The sequence below is a fragment of the Nicotiana tomentosiformis genome, chromosome 8 (genome assembly GCF_000390325.3).
Source record: "Nicotiana tomentosiformis chromosome 8, ASM39032v3, whole genome shotgun sequence".
Lineage (NCBI taxonomy): Eukaryota > Viridiplantae > Streptophyta > Magnoliopsida > Solanales > Solanaceae > Nicotiana > Nicotiana tomentosiformis.
The window spans coordinates 84,635,204-84,658,707 of NC_090819.1; the positions used below are offsets into that span (position 1 = coordinate 84,635,204).

General features: G+C 39.2%; 2 protein-coding genes and 1 long non-coding RNA gene across 3 annotated transcripts; 2 read left to right on the plus strand and 1 right to left on the minus strand.

Moving 5' to 3' along the window:
• LOC104118193 (cis-abienol synthase, chloroplastic-like) lies at window positions 1-4,973 on the plus strand. Its single transcript, XM_009629389.4, has 15 exons — window positions 1-86; window positions 234-299; window positions 421-482; window positions 593-881; window positions 1,002-1,182; window positions 1,310-1,524; window positions 1,877-1,997; window positions 2,083-2,180; window positions 2,266-2,483; window positions 2,654-2,763; window positions 3,263-3,361; window positions 3,470-3,685; window positions 3,801-3,942; window positions 4,018-4,263; window positions 4,393-4,973. Exons 2-15 carry the CDS (start codon window positions 239-241, stop codon window positions 4,708-4,710), a joined length of 2,376 nt encoding a protein of 791 aa, XP_009627684.1. The 5' UTR covers window positions 1-86; window positions 234-238; the 3' UTR covers window positions 4,711-4,973.
• Window positions 4,974-17,463: 12,490 nt separating this feature from the next.
• Window positions 17,464-18,505, plus strand: LOC138896679 (uncharacterized). Its single transcript, XR_011410071.1, has 2 exons — window positions 17,464-17,684; window positions 17,802-18,505. It is a non-coding gene; the product is annotated as an uncharacterized lncRNA (long non-coding RNA).
• Window positions 18,506-20,491: 1,986 nt separating this feature from the next.
• On the minus strand, window positions 20,492-21,445 carry LOC104118191 (uncharacterized). The gene is made up of 4 exons (XM_018778274.3): window positions 21,230-21,445; window positions 21,021-21,147; window positions 20,666-20,944; window positions 20,492-20,579 (listed from the first exon to the last, which is right to left on the minus strand). The coding sequence occupies exons 1-4, from the start codon at window positions 21,253-21,255 to the stop codon at window positions 20,556-20,558; spliced, it is 456 nt and encodes a 151-aa protein (XP_018633790.1). The 5' UTR covers window positions 21,256-21,445; the 3' UTR covers window positions 20,492-20,555.
• Window positions 21,446-23,504: the final 2,059 nt, after the last annotated feature.

The window sequence follows — 23,504 nt, forward strand, 5'->3', positions numbered from 1 at the left end:
CTTACCAGATTAAGAGGTCAGCGGTTCAACTCAGTAATATTTAGCAGATAGAGCTCATAAAGAACAGAGAAAGTAGAAACACACGTGTGCGTATACCAAAGATCGAAACTTACCTCTATATTTTGGATACTTTACTATATTGTTCCATGTCTATGTTCGCTTCACCATTAATATTAATTCAAGTCTTTTTTCACTCTTCTAACTCAAAATCTTTTACTTTTTCTTGGTGCTAGTAAACATGTTACACATTGGCAGCAGAAGCAAAACCATATGCCTCTCCGATTACAAAGTCACAAATGGCAAGTTTTGTTCTTCATAACTCATTTCGATAACAAATTAGATTAATTAATTTGTCCGTCTGTTTTGGTAATCGATCATGCTCTTAATTTAGTTTTTCTTTTTTCTCCCTTTTATTCAAAGGATACGGATTTCACCACAGGCCGTCCATAGTAAGATGCAACTGCAACCATGCTTCATCATCGGTACATAATTTTAAGCTTATTCCAATGGATAACTGTTTGGATTTGGATAACTGTACCTTTTAGTTTATTTAATCACATTTTTAACCTCTAATTAATTGTAATGACTACAGGTACGGCCCCAAGAGGTAAAGGAGAGAATAAGAAAAATATTTGGGAAAATTGAGATATCTCCATCTTGCTATGACACTGCTTGGGTAGCCATGGTCCCTTCAAGAGATGAGCCAAAGCAGCCATGTTTTGCACAGTGCTTGGATTGGATCCTTGAAAATCAGAGAGAAGATGGATCTTGGGGTTTGAGTCCTACCCACCCATTGCTTGTGAAAGACTCCCTTTCTTCTACTCTGGCTTGTTTGCTTGCTCTCTCCAAATGGAGTGTCGGACACAAGTTAGTCCAAAGAGGTAATTTTGTTAAAATGAACATAAAGATGTTAATTAACGAAATAGATATGTAGTATATCCCCTCTCTCTCCTCATCTCCTCAAAATTGCTTATGATTTACTATTATTCTTCCATTTTCAGGACTGGATTATATAGGAAGACAGAGTTGGTCAATTGATAATAAGGGTCAAATTTCAGCGGCAGGATTCGATATTATATTTCCTAGCATGATCAAGTATGCAGGGGAACTGAACTTGAATGTGCCTTTGGACCAAAGCCTCGTAAATGTCTTGTTCCAGAAACAAGATTCAGCAATGGAAAGGTATGTTTTTAAAAAATTAAAAGGAAAGGTATATACCCTTAAAATAAAGGTTACTAGTAAGTACCATTTATGGGATGAAAAAATATCAATTATACCCATATAAAGTCTTTTGCTAATTTGAACCCAGGAATGATCTGAGGGAGTGTAAAACCAACCCTGCATATTACTATGCCGAAGGCCTTGGCAAATTATGTCAATGGGAAGAGTTGATGACTTATCAAAAGAAGAACGGATCACTTTTCAACTCACCAGCCACTACTGCAGCTGCTTTGATTTTCCATTGCAATGATGATAAGTGCCTTGGATACATAAATTCAATCCTGAAACAACACAAAAATTGGGGTATATATGTATAGTGATCATCTGAAATATTATACTATTGCTACCTAATGTTTAGATTCTCTTTACAAGCTCTGTATTAGGTTTTATTTGGTATCAAATGAACGGGTTAAAACACGCAGAATCAATAAATAAGAAATTAGAAATGGACTAAATCAATAAATAAATAAACGGGTTATTAAACCGTCCAATTGTTATTTGGGTATAGATGGGCTGGGTATAGATGGACTAAGCAATGGATCATCACCTTTTAAAAGTATTCACATGAAATTATGTCTCATTTATGTTATCTCCACCCCTTTTTCCATTGCTAATATTTAGTTTCTTCTTAATTTTCCTGGGCGTCTATACGAAGTTCCTACTATTTATCCTACGACAATACGTATACGTCTGCAAATGGTCGATACCCTGCAAAAGCTGGGAATGGACCGACATTTCGAAGCAGAAATCAGAAATGTTCTAGATGAAACATACAGGTAACTTTCGATAGATCATATACCTTGATTTAATAAATCCATCTTTTAGTCTTATCAACATGTAATTCTGATTAATGACAAATAGACTTTGGGCGCAAAAGGACGAAGAAGTTTTTTCAGATGTTGCTTATGGTGCCATGGCGTTTCGACTATTACGGATGTGCAACTTCGAAGTTTCCTCTGGTTTGTTGATAAAAATCGTTTAATTACTCGCCTTAGAGGTTTGCACGATTGAACGTCCTGTAGTTAATTTGCTAACATTCTGCAGAAGAATTAGCACGATTCAAAGGTCAAGAACATTTCATCAATTCATTAAATGCACAATGTACAAATCGTGAGGATGCAATTCTTGAGCTACACCAAGCTTCACAGTTGGCCTTTGATGAGAAAGATAACATTTTGGATGAAATAAGTACTTGGACAAGAGCTTTTCTGCAGCAGGAGTTATTAGAGGAGAATAATCTTGATAGGATGTCACAAAACGAGGTATATTACTTCTAATTAAGAGCAAACAACCTCGTGATTATATTCATTGATACTAAGATATTTCATTATTGTTTTTCATTTTTTACTATCAATTTCTAAATACATCGTCACGCTTAAATCCCATGAACAAAGAGAGTGATCATAATCTTGAGCAAATTAAATATCGTTAGGTGGAACACGCTTTGAGGAATTTCAGTGCAACCCTTGAACGAGCCGAAAATAGACGATACATCGAGTCATATGATGTAAATATGTTCAAATTTTCAAAAACAGCTTACAGGTAAAGGTTCGGTTCTCTGGACTCATACATGCCTATGTTCGCTATTATTTCTATCCATTTTTTCAATAGGAATAGATAGACAATCAATTAACAGGACTCGCATCCAAGTAGAAATTCTTCGAAGCTACATTGTAATTACTTCAAAGATAGATTCGTTAAACGTCACTGAGGAAATGTGGTATTGTTTCCTTATATGATCTTCGACGATTCTCACTTCATGAGCTAGCTTGTAGAATTGAGGTAGACTCATTTTCTTTACATGGTATCAAGGTCAAACCATTATCCCTATTCTGTGTACCCAATGTTGGGCTCCAAATGTCACGTTGTCTATCTTCCTAATGTCTAGTTCTTAGTGTATTTTTCACCTTATGAGCTAACTTTTAGGATTGATTTATACCTAAAATTCATTTACGAGTAGTTTCCGGGTGTCATTATATAAAATTGCTTTATTGGTTCCTGCCATTTCTAACAATGCAATTTATTGTTTTCTTTCTCTTAGGTCCCCCAACATATACAACAGGGATTTCATACTATTCTCTATGCATGATTTTAATATATGCCAAACAGTACACCAGCAAGATATTCAAGAACTCAAGAGGTATCACTACCAGCTTTCTTGAATCGAACATGACATACTTAGATGCTAATTGCTCCCCAATATGTTTTACTATCATTTAGTTTTTTTATTTATTCAAACTTTCTGTAGGTGGTATGAAGATTGCAAACTAGACCAATTAGGAATTTCACCAAAATATATATACACTTCATATATGCCAATGTCTTCATTACTCTTCGGGCCTGAATTCTCGGATGCTCGTTCCGTGTTTGCAAAATACGTTTTGCTCACAACTCCATTGGATGATTTTTTCGATGAATTGGCTTCCCAAGAGGAGCTGCTCAACCTAATCGAATTAGTAAAAGGGTACTATAACAGTTTTCGTTCTCTTTATTCTTTCCAAAAAATCAGTTCCTTTGTCTTTCAATCCATAGTTTTTCTTTATTTTTGAGAATTGTTACATAACTTTATCTATTTACAGTTGGAATCGGTATTCAACCATAGGCTACGTTTCAGAGAGAGTTGAAATTTTATTTTTAGCAATATACAAAACATTTAATGAGTTTGCAGCCAAGGCAGAGATTATGCAAGGTCGATGTGTGAAAGATCAAATATTTGACTTGGTACGCTATAGTCTGGTAATTTATTTTTTGGTTAGTGATTTCTCTCATTTGCTTCTAATTGAAAGATCTGGACAGTTTCTTGATGTTCTGAATTGCATGATGAGAGAAGTAGAATGGTGGAGAGAAGAGAAGACACCAAGTGTAGAAGAATATTTGTCAATTGCCTGTGTTACTATAGCTGTCAAAGCTATTCTTTTTACAACACAATATGTTCTCGCGCCAAAACTTTCGGAGGAGGTTATAAAAAGTGCTGAACTTGGTGAAATATGCAAATGTACGACTATGGTGTGTAGACTCCTTAATGACACTCAAACTTACAAGGTGAGTTCTTCATTCATTTGGTAGTTACACTATAAATATATAACATCACCTGTACTAAGCTCCCGCTATGTGCAACAACTTTACCGGTTACACTATAAATATCTATTTAACAATATCTTTTGGTTGCAGAAAGAAAAAGAAGAGAGGTCAAGTAACATAGTGAACATACTCGTAACACAAAGTGAAGGAACGGTTTCGGAAGAAGAGGCAGTAGAACAGGTAAAAGAAATGCTGGAGATGAACAGAAGAAAATTGCTGAGAATGGTGCTTCATAAGAAAGAAAGCAGTCAGTTGCCGCAAGTATGCAAAGATCTGTTTTGGAACACGAGCAAAGTAGCTCATATTCTATACTCAAACGGCAATGAGTTTCGCTCTCCAGAGGGACTCAAGAGTAATATAAACACATTATTTTACAAACCAGTCGACCTATCCCCAAAACAAGCCTAAGAGTCTCGCCAAATGGCCGATGCTGAAACCCGAAGCAGATTTTAATGAGTTTTATTGTTCTTAAACTGAATGTTAGCTTATCCTGATGCTATCTCTATCACCAATTGTGTTTCATTGATCACAAAGCATTTGGAAAACTTCCTTTTGTCTCTGTACTTCAACTTAATTAATTGTTAGTTATTTTGTAAAATGTAGTGAGACCTTCAGTTAGATTGTTGAAATAATTAGAGTTATATTTAGAATGTTTGATTTGCCATTTGTCAGTCAACATCCAAATCTTGTCACCACTTGATTGACAAAGTTGTTGGGTGAGCAAACAAATTCAGAAAAAAATGGTGTGAGGCTTTTTAAGAAAAAACTTTGTGGGTTTTTGCTTTGTGTGATGTCAAATGCTTTAAGCTACCTCGCACCTTTATTTCTATCCTATCTTGATAAAATAAAAGCACAAACAAAAATGTAGTCATTGAATGAGTTGCTTGCAAGCTTACTTTGATTGCAAGCTTCTTATAAATTCTAAATGGACAACAATTTAATATAGTCATAACAGCTCTTTTTATTTTAATCTCTTAAAATTCTGAATAAAAATCTTCATACCACGTGAAATCTGAAGATTCGATCGGATAGGAACGAGAAATATTAAATTTGCGTAAGCGTGGCTCACTGATTATAAATCTGAAACTCCCTATACTTTCTTCAATATATATGGCCATAGACCAAAACAATATTTTAAATTAGTCCACTTCTCTTCGCTCCGCTCGGTGCTATCTGATTGTCCCCTAGCTACTTTATTATTATTCTTTAACCATATAAATAATTTTACACTGTCAGGTTGTAAATTGAAAAGTTCCCAGAACTGCTATTCTTTGGATGTGCGCGGGGTAATTACTTACTGTTAAGTAGCTCGCAAATTACACAAGAGATATAAATCATACTAAGAAAGCTTCAATATATAACATATCATTTTTTATGAAGCGTTTATCTTTTGAGTGACAGGATAATGTAAAAATGTTTGTGCTATCTGCCGGGGTATGTAAGTTAAATAAATGGAACTGTATAGTGAGGGAATCAGAAAGAATACGTCTCAAAAACCTGGCAAGTTAAGCATACTTGGTTTTTGGGAACCTCTCAATCTTTTTTCAGAATCCCATGGAAATCCAGACATCTTTCTTCGTTTCCATTTTCCTTGTGCTGTTACCCTTATGTTTCATAATAATCAAAGGGTACAACAAATATGCTAAGAGTAAGCAGAAATAGCTCCCACTGATCGGGAACTTGCACCAACTGCTCTGCCTCGGATCATCAGAGTTCCAACCACATGTTGCTCTGAGTAAATTAGCAGCTAAGTACGGGCCTTTGATGCACCTAAAACTCGGCCAACGTTTGGTTTTTGTAGTTTCATCTGCTGAAGTTTCCATGGCCAGACAACTTTTCAAAACACATGATCTCATTTTCTCTAACAGGCCAGAGCTTTTCATTGGGAAGATAATGATGTACGATTTTTCTGATATATATGGCATTCGCTCTGTACGGTGACTTCTGGAGACAGCTGCGCAAAATTTGTAACTCGGAACTCCTTGGTCTGAAGAGGATCCACTCGTTTTTACCTATGATGTTTGACGAGGTGCGTGATCTGGTTAAGTCAATTGCAGCTGCAGAAGTAGGAAAACCCATTGACTTGAATGAAACAATGAGTTTGTTGCAATTTGCTATCACTTGTAAAGCTGCTGTTGGTAGGACGGCCTGTACAGATCAGGAATCATTTTTAATGGTAATGAAAGAATTCGCGGGGATATTCAGTGCAGCTGATCTTTTTAATTCCTTCCTGGAAAATAGTTCAATTAATTAGTGGCTTAAAGCGCAAATTAACGAAAATGCATTGTAAGGCTAATCATTGTATAGGATAAAATATGATATGACACGTGGCTGACTAAAAGCAGGACACGTGGAATCCAAGATGGGATGGTAGAGGACCGAACGCAGCCACTATGTTTGTCACCGGAACGGATAACGTTCATAAAAGTGTATTAAAAGTTGTGCGCCCAATAGCATTTACTAAGGAATATTCTACAGCATTAAAAACGACAGTCCGTTACAGAGAATTTGATATTTATACTCAACGTTATATCTCAATCAATGACCCTCATAATTGGTATTAAAAGAGGGCATGATCCTATGACCTTTTCCCTTAGACATAGCTATAAATAGTGAGTTCAGCTACCATTGTAAACAACATGAAATTTCTGGCAAGAACACATATTATATTCTATACAAAGCTTTATACAATTTCACTATCTTGATTTTTGATCTCAACATTGTTGCGTTCGGAAACCGTGTTCACGGAATCACTATCTTTGCTATTTCATCTACATTCCAAAGTTAAGTACTGCATATTTCTTCGATTATTATTTTATTTCAGGATCAAATTAGTTCTCTTGTCTAGAAACCACGTATAAATTCAACTGTACCGTTTTACGGGTAAATAGTTTGGCGCCCACCGTGGGGCCTAGACAGTCGTGCAATTAAATTGATCCTTGCCTCTTTTACTAATATATTTTTACTATTTTTGTCTAAGAAAAATGGCAGATAACACTGTTAACGATGCACACAACCCCGAAATTCGAGGGGATCAACCTCATTTCGAGGACTCAATCAGTGACACACGCAATTAGGGGGAATGATGCCACGTCGGTGCATGACAGACGGTACCCTCGACAGGTTCGGGAAAGAACTCCCGATGATGCTGACGAGGAGTAGGTAGCGGATGCTGTGAGGATCCTGCAAGAGCAACATGCAATCATTCTAGGCGATCTCACGCGGCAGGATCAGGTTATGACGGAACTGAAGCAGACGCTATCAGGTGCTTCGAATAATACAAACAAGCGCGATCTGATTCCTCCCGCTGTTCCCGCAGACCAAACAACACAAAGAATCAATAAAAACACTCCCAGAGGTGAAGTCGGCTTCGATGGCGCTGGGGGGAGCAGATCAGGTCTTAACAACGAGAACGATTCATTCAAAGATGAGATTTTACGGTTCATGAGGGAAGTAAATGCCCGCATAGATCAAATCCCGAGCGCACCACCAGTATTGAAAGGCCCGAACTCGAAGAAGTATGTCCAATTACCGTACAAGCCAAGTGCGGCACCAGTACTGATCCTAAACATATTACCACCTACACAATGGTGGTGAAAGAAAATGATCTAGCTCTTCACGAAATCGAATCGATGTTGCTAAAGAAATTCGGCGAAACTCTCACGAGGGGAACCCTAATGTGGTATTCGTTATTGCCTGAGCATTCCATAAATTCCTTTGAGATGCTTACAGATTCTTTCATTTAAGCTCATGCCGGAGCCAGAAAGGTGTAAGCCGGGAAGGCCGACATATTCAGAATCGCACAAGGAGAATCGGAATTGTTACGAGAGTTTGTCACCCAATTCCAGAAAGAAAGAATGTTGCTCACGGTCGTCCCGGATAAATGGGCACCTGAAGCATTCACCAAAGGATTGAATCCAAGAAGTTCAGACGCTTCCCGGAAGCTGAAAGAAAGCCTGCTTGAGTTTCAAGCAACAACCTTAGTAGATGTACATAACCGGTATAAGTCAAAGATAAGGATCGAAGATGACCAGGTCGGTTCTACATCATTAGCCAAAGGACGGGAGAAGAACAGAGAAAAATCAAAGGATGACTACGACGCGGATATGCAGACTTCAAGGGGTCAATTTTTTCCCTACGAACGTACCGAAGGCCGTGGCAGAAATTTTCGAGCAGCAAACAAGTTCACTGCTGACGGAGGGACTGATCGTGGTCTAACAAAATATTACTTCAAGATAAACAAACGTCGGGGCCTCGAGACCTTTCTTACCCCAGGTTGTCTGAATATAACTTCAATGTCGGTGTAGTGGAACTGGTGTCAGCCATGAGGAACATTAAAGAAGCACGATTCCCGAGACCTATGAGGTCCGATTCTAGCCCGAATGATCCCAATTTATGACGCGAATACCACGGGACGAACGGTCACCGGACAGGGGACTGCCGACATCTTAGGGAGGAGGTGGAAACACTATTAAAGAATGGCCATCTCCGAGAATTCTTGAGTGATCGAGCTAAGAACAATTACGGTCGCAACAATGCAGAATCTTCGAAAGCAGGAGAAGAAGCCCTACACCAGACGATGAGCATGATCTTTGGGGGGTGGGGGGACAAAATTAATTGGGTCATCTTTTCGGCGGCAAAGAAGACTAAAGTATCGATAACTCACAGCAAAAGACTTCGGGAGGAGACTTCGGGAGGACGATATCACTTTCACAGAGAAAGATGCAGACAGATTACTGTTACCACACAATGATGCACTGGTAATCTCTTTAAATGTGTTAGATTTTAAAATTAAGCGTGTTCTAGTGGATCCAGGAAGTTCAGCCAATATCATACAATGGAGGGTATTAGAACAAGCTAAACTCATCGGAAGCATTATTGCGGCAGAAAGACTCCTCGCTGGATTAAACCTTGCGAGTGTGACGACCCGGGGAGATATCCTGCTGCTCACGAACGCTAAAGGAGTAATAAAAATAACTCTCTTCGAAGTAGTGGATGGTGATATAGGATACAACATCATCTTGGGAAGGCCATGGCTACACGAGATGAAAGTCGTACCTTCGACGTATCACCAATTACTGAAGTTTCCAATACCCGAAGGAATCAAGCAGATAAGATGTAACCAACTGGAAGCAAGGGAGATGAATGCAATCTCAGTTTCCAGCAGCAAAGGGAAGGAGCGCACGACATAGCAATTACAGGAATCGACGCCTAATCCCAAGTTAGAAGAGGTTATTCTAGGGGCAGAATCATCAGAACAGTATCAGGTGCCGAGATATATCCAAGTTCCGAAAGAGATGGATGCAACGAAATCCACGGTAGAGGAACTAGAGCAAGTGTCATTGTTCGAAGAATTTTTAGAAAGAAAATTTCACTTCGGAACAGGAATAGTTTTATTAAATTCCTTAAAATTAACGCTGATTATTTTGCATGGTCGCACAAGGATATGACATGTATCCCGACGGAAATAGCCATGCATAAGCTGAGTTTGGATCCCAACGTACCACCGGTACGATAGAAGAAGTACCCTATTGCTGAGGCCAGGAATAAATTCGTCAAAGAAGAGATAACTCGCTTGCTTAAAATTGGTTCAGTTTGAGAGGTAAGATATCCAGACTGGCTAGCCAATATAGTAGTAGTTCTTAAGAAGAACAATAAATTTTGTATGTGTGTAGACTATAAAGATCTTAATAAGGCATGCCCGAAATATTCGTTTTCACTGCCAAATATAGATCAAATGATTGATGCCACGATCGAGCACGAGTTAATGAGTTTCCTTGATGCTAATTCCGTTTATAACCAAATTAATATGAACCTGAAAGATTAGGAAAAAACTTTGTTTATAACAAATTTCGGTACATATTGTCACAATGTAATGCCATTCGGGTTGAAAAGCATCGGACCCACTTATTAGCGGCTCGTAAATAAGATGTTTGAAAAATAAATAGGAAAGACCATGGAAGTTTATATAGACGATATGATTGTTAAGTCTTTGAATGCAGGTGACCACCTTAAGAATTTGCAAGAAACATTCGATATCCTATAAAAACATAACATGAAACTTAACCCTGAGAAGTGCGCGTTCGGGGTCAGCTCCGGTAAGTTCCTGGGATTTTTGGTATCACAAAGGGGGATTGAAGTAAACCCCAACAAAATCAAGGCCATAGACGACATCCCGAATCAATTATCAAACGTGAAGGAAGTCCAAAGACTCACAGGAAGGTTGGCAGCTTTGAGCTGGTTCATTTCCCAATCGTTGGAAAAGTGACATCGCTTCTTTACATTGCTAAAAAAGAAGAACAATTTTGAATGGACGCCGGAGTGCCAGCAGGCTTTGAGGGACCTGATGAAATACTTATCAAACCCTCCATTGCTCTCAAAACCAAAAGAAGGGGAAACATTGCTAGTCTATCTCACGGTTTCAGAAGTTGCGATAAGTGTGGTTTTAGTCCGGGAGGACGAAGGTACGAAGTTTCCTATTTATTATGTTAGCAAAATTTTAACGGGAGCAGAAACTCGCTACCCACATTTGGAAAAACTAGCCTTATCTCTCTTAGTCGCCGCTCGGAAGCTGATGCCCTATTTTCAATGCCACCCAATAGTTGTGGTGAGTACTTTCCTTTACAGAACATCCTTCATAAACCCGAGCTCTATGGCAGATTGTCCAAATGGGCCGTCAAAATGAGTGAATTAGATATAGAATTTAAACCGAGGACTGCAATTAAGTCACAAGTCTTGGCTGACTTCGTGGTCGATTTTAGTCCGGGACTACTACCTCTGGAAACCAAGGAGGCAATAATGGTGTCCGAATTGACATCAAGGGTCTGGAACTTATTTACGGACAGAGCCTCAAACGTAAAAGGGTCCGGGCTCAAAATAGTTTTAATCGCGCCTTCGGGGGAAAACTTAAGGAACGCCATCAGCACGATCCCTTTAACTAATAATGAAGCAGAGTATGAAGCTTTGATTGTAGGGCTCGAATTGGCCCGGGGACTTGATTCCGAGGTTATAGAAATCAAATGCGACTCACCGTTGGTGGTAAATCAGGTTTACGGGATCTTTGCTGCCAAAGAAGAACGTATGCAACAATAAGTGGTAAAGGTCCAGGCTCTTTTGGCACGATTCTGTGAGTGGTCAATAACTCATATCCCGAGAGAGGATAATGCAGAAGTGGGTGCATTTGCAAACTTAGGTTCATCGACGGAAATAAAAGGATCGGAGTCCGGAACGGTGGTACATCAACCGGAAAAACCCTTACATTCGGTTCTGTCCTCATGGTCGTTCATGAAATGAGGGATGTACATCATAGGACCGCTGCCACCGGCTCCCTAAAAGGTAAGGTTTCTTTTAATTTTGACTGATTATTTTTCTAAATGGGTGGAAGTAGGTTTTTATTAGAAGATCGGAGAACGGGAAGTGGTTGATTTCTTGTGGGAAAATATAATTTGCAGGTTCGGAATACCGAAAGAGATAGCATACGACAATGGGCCACAGTTTATCGGTGCAAAATTTACAAAGTTCCTCGAAGACTTGAAAATAAAGAGAATCACATCTTCGCCTTATCATCCGAGCGTAAACGGTCAAGCGTAGTCAACAAACGAAATGATCATTCAAAACCTCAAGAAAAGGTTGGAAGCAGCAAAAGGCAAATGGCCCAAAGTGTAGCCCGGAGTTCTATGGGTGTACCGAACAACAGCCAAATCAAGTACAGGAGAATTATTTTCCCCTCGTATATGGTGTTGAAGCCTTAATCCCGGTTGAAGTGGGAGAACCCACTTTGATATATTCTCAGACAAATGAAGAATCGAATAACGAAGCAATGCTAATCAACTTGGAACTGCTCGAGGGATACAGGGACTTGGCACATGTAAGAATGGCAGCTCAAAAGAAGAGGATGGAGCGATATTACAATCGAAGAGCCAATTTTCATTTTTTCAAAGTAGGAGACTTGGTTCTACGGAAAGTAACACAAAATACCTAGGACCTCAATGCGGGAAAGCTAGGTCAAACGGGGGAAGGTCCCTGCCGGATTTCAGTTGTCACTGGGAAAGGTTCATACGAGTTGGAGAACCAGAATGGGGACAAGTTGTCGAGCAACTGGAATATGGCACACCTCAAAAGGTATTATTTCTGATGAACAACACTCAAACATAAAGTATGTGCTGCACCCTTTTACCCTTCTTTCAGTTTTTGTCCCAATTGGGTTTTTCTGGCAAGGTTTTTAACGAGGCAGTGACAGAAAGCATACTACGAAGACAACAACAATAAGACCTTTGATAGCAAGGCAAACAAACAAGCTCCTACTCGAGGACGATTAGGTAATCTTTGGTTCGATAGCAAATTCCTACCGGGAAGTTAAGTTTGCTACCGAACAGAGGTTACCCGACCATTCATGGGCACAAAACGCTAGAGGGCTGTTAGGTATTCTTTTGCTCGATAGCATGAATTCCTAAGGGGAAACAAGATATGTTGCCGAGTGAAGGATTACCTAAAAATTCATTGGTGGGACCTTCGAAGATACAAGACTTCATGTGTTCCAATTCGCATTCTTCGCATTCAAACACTGTGGGGGAATGATATGAGGATAGGACAACAATGACTGCCACTTCAACCGAGAACAAAAATCTAGAAACAAAATTAATCATCAGGATCGGGGACTGCGCAGTCAGCCCCGTAGAAACAAGTTGTACAAGATAGCCACAAGTAATGACAATTTCTTTTCTGCATAGAAAAATGCTTATGTAATTTCTGAAAATAGAAGGAAAAAAATGAAATCCTTTTGTTTTTATCTTGTTTCTTGTCTGAACGATGAGCCGATTTTGTCATTTGAAAGTTAAACAAGTATTTCAAATGTTAGTGTCATAATGAACATGAGACGTCCTCTTCAAGAGCACCGTAAACATAAGAGGGCCCTCTCTTATAAAAACCCTCACGTTAAGGGTTGGTTCTGGAAGAATCAATTCCTATAATCCAAAATTCCATCGGAGAAAAATACACCCGAAGCTGCATATGAAAAGGACGCAAGAATGTACAAATATTCATAGAAACCCTCATGTAAAAGGGAAACTTGCACAAATATTCATAGAAACCCTCATGTAAAAGGGAAACTTGCGCAAATATTCATAAAAATCCTCATGTAAAAGGGATAATACTCGAAACCAAAATGCTTCGAAGAAAAGGAATCTGAGACTACACATAGTAAAGCGCAAATTGAATAACATGCGCATAATGCTCGACCAAATGCACAAGTTAAAGGCTTACATGGATATTCAAACGAAAGTAAGACTCAAACAACACTTGAACAAAACAATATGTCTTTATTTACAAGAACGATCCAAAATGTTATAAGTACAAAATGAGAAAAGAAAGGAAAAGCTAAACTGTAGCGCCTCCAGGACTAGGAGGAAGAGAAGTATCCGCATTGCCGGAAAGAGTAGTTGGTACCGACGATGGCTCAACGCTTTCCCCAGTTTGGCCTTTGACCTCGTCACCTTCCGATCCTTCTTCAGGCAATGAGCGTCTTCCCCAGGAAAAGAAGTCTCCTCATGCTATACGTGGAATAAGTTTTTTCAATAATGAGGGAAGCCACTCGGTGCTTAAGTTCTTCTTTGAGTTGAGTGATCTCGGCGGAAAGGTTTTCTCAGGCAGATCTAGCAGATTGGAGGCTGACGTCGAGCTCATGGACAGTTGAACTAAATAGCCTATTATGTTTGATAATCTCTTCTAACTGGGCATGTTTCGCCTCCACGGCAGCAAGCTCTTCACTTTTGGAGTTCAAGGATGCTTCCAAGTTAATCACTCTTTCAACGGAGGCAGCCTCGTGGTCGGTTGCAGCAAGAACGACATTCTAGACTTCTGCCCATTTGGCCTTGGCCTCATCAAATCTAACCCTTAGCGGCCCAATTTCTTGGCTAAGGGTTACCACTTCTTACTCGCTTTGCTGCAAACGAGCCTCCAAAACAACGGCCTCAGCAGCTCTGATTTCTAGTTCCGAGAGGCGGAGAACAGTCTGGTCCCATTTCGCCAAGAGCTGATCCCGTTCAAAAGTAAGTTCTTCCTTCTCACGAATCAACCTTTGAAGGCCCTCAAAAGCAAGAAAATTGGCCTATAAAATAAGAAGAGGTAAAATTTAGAATACATTCGTTCAAAGTAGAAGAAATAACAGAGGAAGGAAGGAACGTACCACTGCGTCATTATGCATAGCATTGTTTAACAAACACTATCCCGAGAGTGTCTGAATCTTTTCCTAGTCTTTTTCTGAATCCAAAAGCTTCAGGTAATTAGCAAGTTCCACCGGCCGTGATAGCAGGTTGCACCCGGTAAAAATCGAAAGAGTGATGTTCCTCCTCCTTTGTGGATCTTCGGAAGGAGCAGCATAATTGTGCCCCAAAATACCATAAACTAGGGATTGTGGAAGAGGAACACCTTCTTCATGGTCAAGTGCGACCGATGGAGATGGTGTAGCAACTGCTAGTGGAAGAGTAGACGAAGATGTAAATGATATAGCATTTGCTAGTGTTGATGGAGGTGGAGATGAAGCTGATGGAGTTGAAGAGTGAGAAGCAACTGCATCCAATACAGTGCTGGTTGTTTTATGCTCGCCAACCAAAGATGGCAGGGACCCAGTACTCAGCGTCACAACACCGGTTACAGCAATTGGGGCCTGAAAGCGGGAGTTGGCATATTCTACTCCCTAAAGTGCTGAGATGCCATCTTCGATTGGTGCAACTATTTCTACAGGTTGAGCATCCCGTTGAGATGATGAGGATCGGCGCCTTATGTGTAAAGAAGCTCCCTCATCAACAACTTCTTCATCATCATCAATCATCACGGTGTCTACGACCGGCCCAGAAGGAGGACCAGTCATCATCGCCACTAGAGACGAGTCGGGGGCATTCGTCTTTGCCCTTTTATTCTTTTTCCCGACCGCGAGGAGCGTCTTCTCTTTGTTTGTTTATCCTCCGGTCGGGGACTCCGTAAAGAAATATTTGCACCCGAAACAGGCCCTGAGATACTTGTTCGAGTATGTGCTTCCTGAAGAAGCCTCGCTGCATCAGTGGGATCAGCCAGAACATCCTCCCCGGGAACAACAATAGAGCCCGCAGGTAGACCTAATTCCATGAACAAAGTAAGAAGGGTTCAACCAAGTTCTTCATATACAAATATGGAAATAAGGTAAGTTAGAGTTACCATGATTTTTGGCCTTTCACTCGTACTTAAGGGCCAGTTCTTTCGACGAATGAGTTTCGGGTGTTGTGACATCCAAAATCTTCTGAACCCACCGGTTCAAACCTTCCACCACCGGTGGGAGCCATCGAGTTAATGAAATATGCGGAGGGTGAAGAGATGATACGGCCATAGAAGAATATCTAGTAAGAGGAATATTATACAAAAAACTTATGAGTGCGGTTCCAAGCAACTAGAAAGGATGAAGCCGTTGTCAGAATGATATCGTTGGTGGCAACTACAATGAACCGTTCCATCCACCCACGGTCGTTGTCATCATCCATGCTAGACAACAAACTATGGTGGCCACGCTTGCAAAGGTTTATCATTCCCTCGCGAAAAATTTTGGGGGAATATAGATTCATCACATGAGCTAAGGTTAGCTCCCTTCCAGTTTCTTGGCACAAGCGTCGGAGGCAGGCGATTGTCCTCCACACTGAAGGACTTACTTATGCCAAACTTACCTGGTAGCGAAAGCAAAACTCCACAATCATGGAATCAAGCTCTCCGCTCAAAGAAAACGCACCCAAAGTAAAGGGATACGTAAAATGTATGTAAAACCTTCATTAGGAAGTATCACTCGCTCCGATAGATCAGGAGTGATAATTTCCAACTCATTGCAGTAGTAGTCCTCCTTCACAACAGGAATACTAGAAAGACGAATGGAAGAAGGGTACCTACTAACAACCCATGTACGAGGGTTAGCATTAGAAAATTTCTCTTCAAAATTCTTCGAAGTACTAAGCCTTCTTGGGATGATGGAATCAACTGTTGGAGGAACGGAATCCTTGGTTTTGTTCTTATTCGTTGTAGAACCACCACGTTTGGAGGAAGAAGCCATTGAAAAATAAGAAGGTAAAGAGTTTATATTTGGAGAAAATTAGTAAAAAGATGGAAAACAAGGATGCAAATCATAAGCTCAAGCAATTGTGAAACGCAAAGAAAAAGAAAGTTGTGTATAAGTAAAATTTTGGCGGCAAAATTCATGGCCATGATTACCTCGATAATCGGCAAAAGCTGTGTTGAATCATGGGATGACGCGTGTTCGGGACATTAAATGCGGAGAGACGTGCGTCTAATAAAATATTAGAAACCTTCAGAGGGAATTATAGTAATTCCCGCCAAAAAGATGTCTCTACCAACTTCTCGGTAATATAAAGTTATGTCACCGGAAAGCAGGGGGACTATCTGTATAGGGTAAAATATGATATGACACGTGGCTGACTAAAAGGAGGACACGTGGAATCCAAGATGGAATGGCTGAGAACCGAACGCAGCCATTGCACTTGTCACCGGAATGGATAACGTTCATAAATGTGTATTAAATCCCCTGCGCCCGGTAGCATTTACTAAAGAATATTCTACAGCATTAAGAGTGACGGTCTGTTACAGAGAATTTGGCATTTATGCTCAACGTTATATCTTCATCAATGACCCTCATAATTGGGATTAAAGGAGGGCACGATCCTAGGACCTCTTTCTCTAGGCATAGCTATAAATAGTGAGCTCAGTTACCATTGTAAAGGACACGAAATTTTTGGCAAGAACATATACTATATTTTATACAATGCTTTATACAATTTCACTATCTTGATTTTTTATCTCATCATTGTTGCGTTCGGAAACCGTGTTCACGGAATCACTATCTTTGCTATTTCATCTACATTCCAAAGTTAAGTACTGCATATTTCTTCGATTATTATATTATTTCAGGATCAAATTAATTTACTTGTCTAAAAATCACATACAAATTTAACTGTACCGTTTTATGGGTATATATATATATATATATATATATATATATATATATATATATATTATAAATTGTATTTATAACATAAACATCTGAAATGCAACTAACTGTATCTGATAACGCGACTTATAAAGTGTAGTAATAGAATGCGACTTACAAATCGTATCCGAGAATCGCATTAACGATAGCTTGTAAATCGTACTCCAATTTAAGAATCCCACATTTTTGGCCAAGTACTCCTTTGGACCTCTCTATTCCTTTTTCTCAGCGACATTTCTCCTGAAAACTCGAAATCGAAAACCAATCCACAGTCCATATCGGTCATTCCACTAACTCCAATCGTCGTCGTTTTCTTCGCTGGTGCCGGCAACTCATTCTCCCCTCTCTCTCCCTCTCAGAAACTGTAAACACTCTTCTCTATTTCTTCTCTCTCTTTTTGTGAATTTCTCTCTTTTAGACTTACATTTTTGCTACATGTTAGATTTTCTGTGAAATAAACCGTCGTATTTTGGCTATACAGTTTTACAATGAGCTCCGGCACAAAATCTGTAATCACCTCGCTTACCGGTAGCAGCCCATGCACACCTGATCAACCGCTGAAGCCTGCTGTTAATTTCTCTACTATTTCAAAAGCTTCTTCTATACCGGAGTTTCTCATTTAAAATCAACGTATCGAGAAAATGACTTTTCTCGTGTACAACAAATCCTTATGAACTGGGAAAATAAGCTTATGAGAAATGTAGGTTGACATTTGAGATGTATAATAGGGGAAAAAATGGAAAGCGGATGCTAGAGTAAAGGATTTGGTGCAAAAATTGAAACAATTTGATGACCGGATGTCACATTGAAAGGAAAAAATGGCGAAAAAGCATGATGTAGATGTTTCAGTTGTTTGAGAAATTCACAAGGATTTGGAGCTAGAGATAACAGAAGGTTTTGAAGCAATCGTCAAGCTTCTAGTGGTGTTAAGTAGACTGCAATTCATAAAAGTTTAGGAAGTGAAGTTAATCTCGACAGTAAGAATTCGGACCCGACCAAGGAGAATCAGTTTTCTACAAGGGCTCATTGGGGTTGTGATTTCAACTGGAAACAGAACCGATCAATCAGAAAGGGAAGGTATTACACTTTATTTGGACCTTTGTGTCATTTCTGTTAGTTACCTTGCACTATACTTGCCGAGATTTTGGTTGCAGTTATTGAGTGAAAACTATATTTTTGTATTCATATATATACACTATTAAATGTGCAATGTCCTTCATTAGAAAATGAGTAGCGGTGGCACCTGCAGTTGTTTTATGCACGGCGGATGGATTGTTGTAACGGTGGGTCATTTGAACCTAGTACTTTTAATGCGTAACATAAATTCATGGTTAAAAATGTATTGAAATTGTAACAAATAATAGGGAATTCATAATTATAAAAATGCAATGGGTTCAATGCTAAAAACTCTAAAGGCTGAACCTATAAAATTTAAATCCTGGATCCGTCTCTTTCTTGTATTTGCACATCACTCACAATCAGTTGTGGGACCATTTAGTATAGCTCAGCTCACGCCACACTCAATAAGCCTTTGGTTACTCACACTTCAGCAAGTAGGCCTAAATTCCAGTGTGACAAATTAACGCATCAAACTGAGTGATGTGTGTACTACTAGAAAACTGTCAAATTTCGACCACCAATATCGACCGATATCGATTGGAATTAAAGGAAAATCGACCGATTTTCGATCGCTTTTAATTCGTCGGAAAAATAATGATCGCTAAGGCGTTGCGATCGAAGGCGGTCGAAATTTTTCGACCGACTTCGGTCGGTTAATTCAACTGTTGTTTGACCGCTTTGACTGACAAAAATAATTATACTGATCGAAATCGATCGGAATTATTTAAATTTTATTTATTTATTTTTTAAAATATTGACCGACTTCGGTCGGAATTAGAAATATATAATAATTTTAAATTTAACATACCGACCGAAATCGGGCGAAAACATAAAATAATACATACATAAAAACATTTATATCCGACCGACGTCGGTCGAAAATTTCAATTTCTGCAGATTTCAAATTGAAATTTTCGACCGAAGTCGGTCAAGACACATAAAATAATACATAAATAAAAATATTTATATCCGACTAACGTCGGTCGGAAATATCAATTTTTGTTGATTTCAAATTGAAATTTCTGACCGATGTCGGTCGGTAAATATGAATTTCTGGGTTTTTTGTATGAGCATTCTGACCGAAATCGGTTAGTTTTTTAGGTAAAAAACAAGTAGAATATGCCTGCTTTTAAGCTACACCACCTGCCAATTACAACCAATATCCATCTTATAATGGCACCATTACATTGATGCCATTCAATCACAATTAACAAACAACAACCACAACAACAACAATTAACCAACAACTATCACAACAACAACTATAACCACAACAACAACGCCAACCACAACAACGCCAATACAAATGTTCAATAACAAAATAATATCAACAGTACAATCAACATTCAAAACTATTCCCAACTAAATATTCACAAGTTCAAGACTTTGTTTAGCAATACACAACATTCAATGAGTGTTTTGTATTGCATCATTTCCATCTTCACTACTAAAAGTTTCATCGTCGACATGGTTCGAAGGATCACGACTAGAAGGATTAGCATCCAGGGAAGGCTCGCGAAACCGGGGAATGGGGAAAGCACCACTAGCAAAAAGATTGGCCAGCTGACCTTGAAGGATATTAAATTGTTGGTCCCTCTTTTCTAGCTGAACTTGAAGGGTATCAAATTATTCATATCTCTTTTGTTCTCTAGACTTTGTCTCTTCAAGCTCTGATGTCATCTTTGCGGTCTTCTTCTCCATAGACGAGAGAGTCGACCTATCAATTGTCTCGCCTTGGGCAGAAGTCCCTATACCTTGCAATCCAGCATTGTAACGCCGAAATAATCTCTCTGGAAGGCCGTATGCTATCCCCTTTTTAGGACCACCGACAACATCCAACCATATCTTCCGTGCTTCTACGTCTAAAATGGGTGGTTGCTCGCCTTGCTCATTCGGTGGTAAGCTCTGAGTGTACTACTCCACATTAATCTTGTAGCGGCCCTTTATTTAGAAGATAGAAAATTACTAACTATATAATATTATAAACATTAATTTCAAGTTATAGTAGTCATAAAACTTACATATGTAATATTCGCACTGTCCTCGACCCATCTACTTGGATCTGTCGGTGCCTTCTTCTTCCAGATGTGAGTCTCCATAAAGAATTTATCATGAGTCATCTTCCTCCCATATTGTTTTCCTACAAATATAATAAAACATGTTAACTAAATTAAAATATATAAATATAGTTCGATAAAAATAGAATTAAATATTTTAAGGAATTACAAGTAGTCTCCTCGCAGTCCCCATGCTCCTTGCGCCCATACAGTGCATGGAGCCACCCTTCTCAGATGCTCGGGCCTTCTTTCTCTGTTTAATCTTCTTCTCGAACTTCTCAGTGGTCCACTGCCTCAGCAGATCCTCCCATATGTGCGGTAGAACCCATGAAGGCTTTTTGCTCTTCTTCCGAGCAGAATAGAAGGAATCAGATAGTCTCTTACGGCATTTGAACTCAAAAGTTTTAAGAATAACACTGTTATGCCGGTCCTCCCAGGCACACTTAGTCTGAAAATGAAGTGTGTAACGTTAGATGAAAATATTGTTAATATAATGCTTAAATAGATAAGAATTGTATTAAAACCTTAAATTGGTTGAATAATTGCCACACGAGCTCCACTGGAAAGTCACTCCAAGTCACATAGGGTGCATCATACAACCGGCCAAGAGCTTCAATGAGTACCTTTGTAGTCTGATTATTAGGTATGAACCTGCAACATAGCAATTACATTAAATACACAATACTAGCTATTATAATTCAGCAAAAACAAAGAAGTAATAATTAAATCTTACCCATTGCCCTCAGGCCTGATGATCATCCTGTGATATCGATCATACCGCACTTCCTATTAATCATCTTCCTCTGATGAATCTGAAGCATGCACAGAAGGGGAGACATCTGGCTCAGCGCTACTATCCTGAAGGCGAAGTCTAAAAATGCTAGGAGACCAACTCCGTGGAGAAGGAGACGGGGTCGCTGATGAAGATGGATGCGATCCACACCCCTGTAACGATCTAGACCCCTGTTGCGATCTAGACTCCTGCTGTGATCCGGCTGGCTGAAATCTAGATAGATGTGATCCAACTGGTGATGAAGCAAATGGAGCAGATGGCGGGCGTATCACCACATGGCCCTGTGACTGATGACTCGATGGACCCATGTAACTATATGCAGGATCATGTGGAGGAAGCGGGGTATAGCCCTGTGGCGGAGAATGGTAAGAGTACTACTGGGAGGGTGAATGGTAGGTAGTCTGATGAGTAGATAGATGTGGTGGAATAGATATGTGCCTAGAAGATTGTTGTCGGCCATCAGTAGCGGAGGGATGCAAGTGTGGAGTTGAAGGAAGCGAGGGTGTAGCACCATCGTCATGATCAATAGGCTTCTTATCCTTCCTAAACCTACCTCGACCCCTAACGATCATCTGCATAAATTAAAGAAAATATTAGAATTGAGAATATAAATCTATATAAGTTGAGAGAGCTTGAAAAAACTAACATGCTAGTCGTCTTCGAAGTATCCTTCCTCGTCCGAAAATTCTTCCTCTTCACTTATTTCATTTTCATTAGGTGATTCTTCATCCTCATTTTCTATGATTGTTATTTCCTCTATATCAACTTCTTCTAATATGCGTTGAGGATGCTTCAAGTCATTTTCTAACTGATCATCCACCATTTGGTTAACACTTGATGTATCATTTTGGTAAGCAACATCTAGCACATTCTCAACTTCCACCCTACCAGCAGGCTTAGTTTTGATTACAACCAACCAATCAGCCTTATCCCTCCGCAATGGATATGGAGCATAATACACTTGCCTAATTGTTTTTGCAATTATAAAAAGGATCATAGCGATCATACTCCATCTTTTTATTAACCTCAATTATGTTGTACTGTGTGTGTACAATTGTACCTCTTCAAGGTGTTGTGTCAAACCACTTGCATCGGAAAAGTATGATCTTCTTATTTGGCCAACCTGAATATGATAATTCTAGAATCTCTTTGATCATACCACAATAATTATTATCCCCATCCTGGTTGCCTTCACCACATTTGACACACACCCCACTGTTATTGCTTTATTTTATACTTGGAGCATTCCTGAGTGTGAAATTTATAACCATTCACAAAATACTTAGACATAGTTGTAACCGTAGGTACTGGTCCCCAAGATATGTCTTTCAAAAATTGATTAACACCGTTGTTTGAATTATTGACCTACATGTAGTGTTAAATAAATCACAAGTGAGCAAGTATATTCACAAGTTACCAAGTATATATATTCAAATATGAGAAGGTATGTAAGATGCGTTTACACACTCTTTAAACCATGCCTCAAATGTATAATATTCAGCATCATGGCCAAATTGACTCACAAATTCACTAAGAGACACATTGAAAATTTTGTTAGTTGCATCAACCAAATTAAATAGTAGTCCATGTAAATTAATCTTACGTCAACACTTACTTAAGAAAGGGTTGAACTTCCAGACAATTTAGCAACACATGATTTGAAGCTGATTTGTACTCCATACTACTTAGGCCATTTTTTGTTCGATCTTTAGAATCTCGGTCTGGTTGTTTGAATATGGACATTGGTAGATATAATGGATCAATCTCAATCACGACATTGTGCCGATTGGGCCTATTTCTAGCACATGGCACATGACTGTAGAAGTAGTAAGAACAAAAATGGGTAGTTTTCTTTGCAAGATAGGCTTCACATATGGATCCTTCGATCATATTCCTCCATTTAACATATCATTTACACTTGCTGATAGTCCTGCACATTGTCATATTAGACAATAACGTTAAAGAAAATTACAAGACTAAATCAAGGTTTGATCATTACCTCTCGAATGGATACATCCACCTGTATTGAACCGGCCTTCCAAGTCGCGCCCCGTGTACAATGTGAATTGGACGGTTTTCCATGACATCAAAGAAACCACATGAAAAAATCCTTTCCAGCTTATTACTGATTACAGGAATGTTCCGATTCATTTGAAATTGGTTTTCTTCCCTTAATGTGGTAGAACACAAGTCTTTGAAGAACAAACTTATCTCT

Bases quoted from the DNA above. Each gene is read 5' to 3' on its own strand.
- LOC104118193 (XM_009629389.4), top strand. From the start codon at position 239: ATGTTACACATTGGCAGCAGAAGCAAAACCATATGCCTCTCCGATTAC. The intron at 882-1,001 runs GTAATTTTGTTA...TTCCATTTTCAG, and splicing joins ACACAAGTTAGTCCAAAGAG to GACTGGATTATATAGGAAGA. The intron at 3,943-4,017 runs GTACGCTATAGT...AGATCTGGACAG, and splicing joins AAGATCAAATATTTGACTTG to TTTCTTGATGTTCTGAATTG.
- LOC104118191 (XM_018778274.3), bottom strand. From the start codon at position 21,255: ATGATCATCAGGCCTGAGGGCAATGG. The intron at 20,945-21,020 runs GTTTTAATACAA...CTTCATTTTCAG, and splicing joins AATTATTCAACCAATTTAAG to ACTAAGTGTGCCTGGGAGGA. The intron at 20,580-20,665 runs GTAATTCCTTAA...TTATATTTGTAG, and splicing joins GGACTGCGAGGAGACTACTT to GAAAACAATATGGGAGGAAG.